The sequence below is a fragment of the Rosa chinensis genome, chromosome 6, assembly GCF_002994745.2.
Source record: "Rosa chinensis cultivar Old Blush chromosome 6, RchiOBHm-V2, whole genome shotgun sequence".
Lineage (NCBI taxonomy): Eukaryota > Viridiplantae > Streptophyta > Magnoliopsida > Rosales > Rosaceae > Rosa > Rosa chinensis.
In genome coordinates this window covers 66,158,178-66,165,602 of record NC_037093.1, presented here as the reverse complement: position 1 = coordinate 66,165,602, position 7,425 = coordinate 66,158,178, and the positions used below count along the sequence as shown (strand labels likewise).

General features: G+C 36.3%; 2 protein-coding genes across 2 annotated transcripts; both read left to right on the top strand.

The window, feature by feature from the left end:
- The first annotated feature begins 3,845 nt into the window (after nucleotides 1-3,845).
- LOC112174112 (glutamate receptor 2.5) lies at nucleotides 3,846-6,135 on the top strand. The gene is made up of 4 exons (XM_040508636.1): nucleotides 3,846-4,101; nucleotides 4,208-5,499; nucleotides 5,704-5,898; nucleotides 6,085-6,135. The coding sequence occupies exons 1-4, from the start codon at nucleotides 3,846-3,848 to the stop codon at nucleotides 6,133-6,135; spliced, it is 1,794 nt and encodes a 597-aa protein (XP_040364570.1).
- LOC121048825 (glutamate receptor 3.2-like) lies at nucleotides 6,115-7,137 on the top strand. The gene is made up of 2 exons (XM_024311814.2): nucleotides 6,115-6,482; nucleotides 6,599-7,137. The coding sequence occupies exons 1-2, from the start codon at nucleotides 6,183-6,185 to the stop codon at nucleotides 7,022-7,024; spliced, it is 726 nt and encodes a 241-aa protein (XP_024167582.2). The 5' UTR covers nucleotides 6,115-6,182; the 3' UTR covers nucleotides 7,025-7,137.
- The last annotated feature ends 288 nt before the right edge of the window (nucleotides 7,138-7,425 follow it).

Sequence of the window (7,425 nt, the reverse complement as noted above, 5' to 3'; positions counted from 1 at the left end):
TCTACAAGGAACATGAGCAGTAGTGGTGATATAGTGATTATCACACACCACTAAGATTAGTTTACAGAGTTTTATTGTAAGCTCTCAAGATGTAATACTTATCTGACAAATTGTAAAAACGTAGATGTAAATTTTTACATGTTATAGAGTGAATGAAATGTATAGTTGACGAAATTCCACTTGAGGTTCAGTGAAAATAATTTGTAAGCATTGTTAGTGAAGTCCCTTGTACCAAGTCCTTATTGATTATATGTTCTACATTTTATAGAAACAAAAGAGGTTTTGTGTCACAAAGTATAATAAGATGAAACAGAAGAAGCTATTACATTAATTAGGAATGTTGGCACAACAAACGTTGCTTGGTCATCTTCACAAGGGGCATTTCCTAGTTGAGGTGGGAATAGATGAAACTAAATAGAAATGTTGGAAGCATACAGAACTGCTATTACATTAGTAATTTAGCACCATATTCACTAGGACATTTTCCTGTTAAGCTAGGATTACTAATTAAATTGAAATGGACAACACTTGACCCATCGAGATTGCTAGTTTTCTCTAAGAGTGAAGATTACTTGTTCAAATCTTACTGATTTAGAGATGAATGGGGTGGGTATTACCAAAAAGAAAAAAAAAAATCTAAACCTACACTTCAATAACAAATTTGAAATCCAAACTTTTTTTTCATTAATTTTTTTTTTTTATCTTTACTGATCTTCAAATTGACCAGTTTCCTACTAACTTTTATAGTGAAAAAACACAAATATTGAGATAATATCTAAAATTGAGTTTGGTATTGAAAGACTATGTACTACATTGAAATTAACCAGTGTCAGTGAACCACAAAATAATGCTCATATTAGATTTTGGCTTGGTCGCGGACAATTTACATGACTACAATAATAATCTTTATTTATTGAGAAAATTAGCTTTAAACCCAATTTTAAATGATTTATTAAGTTAAACCCAATCACTTTTTCTTTTCAATCTACACCCAATCCACATCATAAAACATTCCTTACTGAGTAGATTATTCAATTAATACAATCTTCATCCACTTTTGTGATCCCATTGTACCCTTTAGTAGTTTGTAGAAAGTCATATGGAAAGAGTTAATCATATGGCTTAATTCGTGCATGCTTTGATTTTTCAAATTTTTTTTTCAAAACTTTTATATACAGCACCATGATTTCAAACTATAATCGTTCCTTAAGACTAGAAGAAAGAAGTAAGAAAAAATTTCAAATTATTGTTGAGAACTTGTGTATCACCTATGCATTCGTGATCATATTCTCTTTCTAATTTTTTATTTTATTTTATTTTATTTTAAGAATAAGGGATTAGGCGATATTAGTTCCTCGGAGGCAGACGATGTAGGGAACTTGTCCCTAATTTTTGGCTTTCAAAAGTGTGGTATCTACTAATAAGGTATGTTATTCATTAGATTTAGTTTTTTCAAATCTTTTCTTTTTTCATCATTCTGCCCTAAATCTTGTGGTAAAGTATCTTGTTCTAAGTTTGAACTTTTCCTTTTGTATATTGTCATATTAATTTGATAGTTGTTCATTCACAATTGTTACATAATAGATAGGTGTATGCATATAGGAATAAGTCAGAGATTCAACTTAAGAAATATGGTCAAATCGCAATGATATATAGAATACCTAAGAAAGAGGTTGATGTGAAAAATGAATCATAGGTTGATATGAAACTTCCTATAAGTGAGGTTAGTTAAACATACGTGTCTAATCTTTAGGTTGTAATTAGGAAAAAAAAAATCTATTAGCTATGTTAAAAACTTAAGCCTCTACCTTTAAGTAAGTTGCAAGTAAATGTATGGATGAAAAACATAAATCTAGAGTTGTGTTGCAAAACACAATAGATAAGAACAACTAATACTAATTAGTTGAGTTTCAGAACACAAAATCTATCTTTAAAATAGAAACTTTAAATTTCCAAAAAGTAAATTCTAAATTCATTTAAATCTATAAAACATTTGAATTAAAAAATGTGCAAAGAAAAACTCCATAATTCTAGCCATAATGATGAGTAGAAGGAAAATTGCTGGAATAATGGGACTAATAAAAAAAAATCTACAATTAAGGTATTTAAAAAGAACGTTAATCTTGCTAGTTGACTTATATTTATCAGATTTAAATAGTGGCAATATGTGTAATTTTCAGAAAAGAAAAAAAATGTAATATTTTATCCTAGTTGGCATAATTGGTATAGATTGAAAAAAAATAATTGATGGGTTTTTTCCACTAAATTTTATAGGAATTGGGTCTATAATGAATTTCCCCTTATTTATTTCGTGGACGAGCAGCAGTAGTTTGGAGAGAGATGCCATGGCGGTTTTGGCTTTGGGTGGTAGCGAGTAAAGCTCAATTAGCTGTTGTCATGGTTCTTCAAGTATAGAATTTTCCATCATCATCATCAATCAAAGTCGATTGTTTCTTAGAGAGTCTGTAGATAAAGAACTGAACGATGCGCGTTCGGCTCTCTAGTCTCCAGCTCTGCTTCTCACTTTCGGGCCTGCCTGGGTTTCTGCTGCCACCAAAGCCCAAGGCGCAACACAAACTTCACAGAAATATTGAAAATCAAAATTACTAAGTTGGACTTCCTACTATTTATTATACGACAAACAACCAATCTTTATCGAGTCAAACTCGAAATTCAAAACGTAAAACTTATTTTACAATTGTTACGTTCTAGAGAATTAATTTTAACCATGTGCATGAAGTTCAAAATCTTTCAATATAAGACCCGATGTTTGTCAATTGCTTTGGTCACAAGCACTATCTCGCTTTAAGCGTCAGGTAAAAGGGTTATGTATTACTCGATTTGAGATTTAATCCACGCAGATGTTGTGAACAATTTTTGGTACATTAAGACTATCTATCTCCTTTAGGATGTAACTAACAATGTGCGTTTTCATAATCATTTTTTTAAGTTGATTTCAAACGATAAATACTTTTTTAACATGAGATGAATCTCATCATATTGTCACGTATGTTCAGGACTTTTACATAACTATTAAAGTGACGGAGATCAAAGCATTGAAAAGATTTCCAAGAAATTGAGTTTGACATTAAAAGGTTCTAAAGACTCGGTGCACTAAATTAAAATTCACACTACAGTTACAGTGTACTTTGTACAATCAGTTGAATAAATTTTTACTTCCTCTCTCTCTCTCTCTCATTGACTATGTCATCTTGGAGATATATATTTCCTGTATAGTCCACCACTCCACCATTTCTCACATGCCAAGAGATTTTCTTTACATTTTTACAGTTAACATACCCCCATCACATAAAACAAGGACTCATCATCTACATGCTATTTCTGAGAGGCAATGCAGGAAGTTTTCTGATGCAGCTAGGGCCCCCATTTGCGTCTAGAATTTTCAGTTGAAGAGTGAAGACCTCAAACAATAGTGGAACTATGTCTATAAATGTATATCGCAAGTTGCGGGGAAGGCATGTCTGATATTAGCCAGGGCCTAATACAAAACCATTGTTTAGTGCCCAACTTGATCAATTGCAAGTTTTCAACTGAAGAAAAACTGGTTCTGTTGAGTATTGACTTCTCATAAAATAATGCACCCAACCAAAACATGAATATTTCTAAGCAGAAGAAAACTAAACCCGGCGTTGATTATTAGCCCGGTGACAGTTACATAACCTTCACCGCAAGTGTCCCCGAAACAATGCCAATAATAGCATTTTCAAACTATGAAACTTTCTTTGGTTCCTTTCTCAAGTCACTCAAGGTCAATAATTAAAACCCAGGATTCGATTCTCATATGATTCTCAGAAGAATATCAAGCTAAGAAAATAAGCAAAAGAATGTCTTGGGGTCTCTTGGTTTTTCTGTTGCTGGTGAATTCAGCCCTGCCCAATGGAAGAGGGGACAGATGTCAAAAAACCCAACAACACAGAGTTGCAAGAATAGGAGCTGTATTTGATTTCACTTCTCGTGTGGGCAAAGAACAGAGAATAGCCATCGATTTGGCTATCCAAGACCTTCTTCACTCAAGCTGCCTTACAGTAAACTTAGACCTCAGAGATTCACAAGGCAATTCAGCTAAATCAACTGCTGCTGGTAATCTATAGTCACTTTATTTCCAAGCTTTTAGTATCGGAAACCATAGAAACATTACTAGCTAGTTTGGTTATATTTGGCTATCTATGGTTGTTTTCTTTTGCAGTAATCAATCTTCTTAATGTCAAACAAGTTGAAGCCATCATCGGAACACTGACAAAGCAAGAAGCTGCTCTGGTCTCCGAGCTTGACAATCGCAGCCAGAATTTCACCATCATATCGCTTCCTTCCACTGCCATAAATCCACCATCAGCCTCACTTCAACTGCCAAATTTTCTCCAAGCAGCAAATGACATTGTTATCCATATGCAATGCTTGGCAGCCTTAGTTGGTCATTTCCAATGGAGAAAGGTGACTGCAATTTATGAACAAAACATTGACTTTTCCTCCAATTCTGGAATGATAACCCTCCTCTCTGATTCACTTAAATTAGTCAACTCAGAGATTGAACACCACCAAGCTTTCCCAACCCTCTCTTCTCTGTGTGATCCGGATGCCTTTTTTGATGAAGAGCTGAAGAAGTTGAGGTGCAAGAGCAACAGGGTTTTCATAGTTACCCAGTTCTCTTTAAATACAGCTGTTTTTCTCTTTGAAAAGGCAAAGGAAATGGGGATGATGGGCAAAGGCTATGTGTGGATTGTCACAGATGAAATTGCAAGCCTTCTTGACTCTGTTGACTCTTCTATCAAGTACGACATGCAAGGTGTGATTGGTATCAAAACCAACTTCATAGAAACAACCCACACTTTCACCAAGTTCAAAACCAGGTTTCGCAGACTGTATGGACTGCAATACCCTGAAGAAGAAGAAAACTCTAGTCCAAGCATCTTTGCTCTTCGAACATATGACGCAATGCACGCCATTGCTCTAGCCATGAAAAATGCTACCTCAAAACATTTGTCTCAAGAAATTGTGTCCACCGAATTCCAAGGTCTAAGTGGCATGATGGAGTTCAAGAATGGCATGCTATCACAACAACCAACCTTTCAAATCATTAATGTGTTTGGCAGAAGCTACAGCGAGATTGCATTCTGGTCACCAAGCTTCGGTTTCTCAGACGACATGAACAAACACCTCGATATGAAGGAGAGGACTAATCACAATTATGTTCAAGTTTTGGGTCCAATCAACTGGCCAGGTGGCTTACAAGCAGCTCCAAAGGGGTGGAGTACTCTTGTCGATGGAGAGAGACCGTTGAAGATAGGGATTCCGGCGAGGGGTGCCTTCAATCAATTTGTGAAAGTAACGTATGACCAGGACAAGAATCAGACACACATCTCAGGGTTTTCAATTGATATGTTCGAAGCAGCTGTGAAAAACCTGCCTTATCAGTTGCCTTATGTGTTTGTTCCCTTCAATGGCTCATATGATGAATTGGTGGAACAGGTCTACTACAAGGTACACACATTATTTTTCTTCTAGACTAATCCCAGGTCCAAAAGACACAGGTTTGGAGTCCCGTTGTTATCTAACGCATGGTATCAAAACTTAACAAATGCAACATTGAAGTGTCTTTGACACAATGACACGCATCGAACATGTATGGCTGTGTGTAGGGCTCTATAGAGACTGATCTATGACCATTTTACTAATGTAAAACAGGGCTTGGATGCAGCTGTTGGTGATATAGAAGTCATAGCTGACCGGTATCATTATGTTGAGTTCTCACAACCATATATAAGCTCTGGACTTCAGATGGTAGTCACTGTAAAGCCAGATAAGCTGAAGGAAAAATGGATGTTCATGAATGCCTTCAGCAAAAGCATGTGGTTGCTCATGATCACTACACACCTTTCTGTATGCTTTGTTGTCTGGTTTATTGAATGTGAACATGGGCAAAACTTTGAATTAGAGGGTATTGGGGCCATCCTGTGGTTCTCTGTCACCGTCTTATTCTTCGTGCAAAGTAAGTCTTTGTAAGTATCTGAAGTTTTTAGAGTCAAGTGATTGTCTTAACTCTTAACGTACAACTACACTATGCAGGAGAACGAGTTCAGAGTAATTGGGCAAGGCTGGTGCTGGCTCCATGGTTAGTAGTGATTCTAGTAGTAACAGCCACTTTCACAGCAAGCCTCACTTCCATGATGACCATCTCTCGTGTCCAGCCATCTGTGCTCAATGTGGAAACACTTAAGAGAGAAAATGGGACTGTTGGATGTAATGGAAACTCTTTTATAGTAAAGTACTTGATCGATGTTCTAGAGTTCAGACCAGAAAACATCAAGAGAATTTCCTCCATAAGTGACTACCCAAAGGCCTTCCAGAATGGAGATATTCAAGTGGCTTTCTTCGTCGCCCCCCATGCTAAAGTCTTTCTCGCATGTTACTGCAAGGGCTATATGAAAGCAGGTCCTATATACAAGCCTAGCGGCTTTGCATTTGTGCGTAACTCTCCCTCCTTATCTTTTCCTTTTGAGACATTTTATCGATGTGATCGAGTTTTTAGAAAATGAACTAGTAACTGATCATTGGGGCATTTTTCAATTGTTTGCTTCAGGTTTTTCCAAAGGGATCTCCCCTGGCCATTGACCTGTCAAAGGCAATCCTAGATGTAAACGAGAAGAAGCAAGTGGAGCTATTAGAAAAACAAATGCTCTCCTCCTTTAACTGCTCCCCTTCACTCAACTTGAACGATGGTCCAATAGGTTATGAGCCCTTTTCCGGCCTATTTCTAATTTCAGGTTTGGTTTGTGCATTTGCTCTATTGGTTACGAGTGGGCGTATCGCCGGTAGACATCTGCAGAATATGAGCTGCATACGAGCAATACTAATGAAAACAGGAATTCTAAGATGGGCTTTTATGTACTTGATTCAGAGCCGCAGAAAATCTCAAAAGCATTGCTCCACAACCTCCATCCTGGAAACTTGCTCTACAAGGAACATGAGCAGTGGTGGTGATATAGTGATTATCACGCACCAGTAAGATTAGTTTACAGAGTTTTATCGTAAAAACGGAGATGTAACTTTTTACATGTTATAGATTGAATGAAATGTATAGTTGACGAAATTCCACTTGAGGTTCAGTGGAAATTTGTAAGCACTGTTAGTGAAGTCCCTTGTACTAAGTCCTTATTGATTATAAGGTTTTGTGTCACAAAGTATAATAAGATGAAACAGAAGAAGCTATTACATAAATTAGGAATGTCGGCACATCAAACGTTGCTTGGTCATCTTCACAAGGGCATTTCCTAGTTGAGATAGGAATAGACGAAACTAAATGGAAATGTTGGAAATGTACAGAATTGCTATTACATTAGCCTCATATTCACTCGGACATTTTCCAGTTAAGCTAGGATTACTAAATATAAATGGACATCACTTGAC

Coding starts and splice junctions, on each gene's coding strand:
- LOC112174112 (XM_040508636.1), top strand. CDS start 3,846: ATGTCTTGGGGTCTCTTGGTTTTTCTGTTGCTGGTGAATTCAGCCCTG. Junction 4,102..4,207: donor AGCTAAATCAACTGCTGCTG/GTAATCTATAGT, acceptor TTTCTTTTGCAG/TAATCAATCTTCTTAATGTC. Junction 5,500..5,703: donor TGGAACAGGTCTACTACAAG/GTACACACATTA, acceptor AATGTAAAACAG/GGCTTGGATGCAGCTGTTGG.
- LOC121048825 (XM_024311814.2), top strand. CDS start 6,183: ATGATGACCATCTCTCGTGTCCAGCCATCTGTGCTCAATGTGGAAACA. Junction 6,483..6,598: donor AGCCTAGCGGCTTTGCATTT/GTGCGTAACTCT, acceptor TGTTTGCTTCAG/GTTTTTCCAAAGGGATCTCC.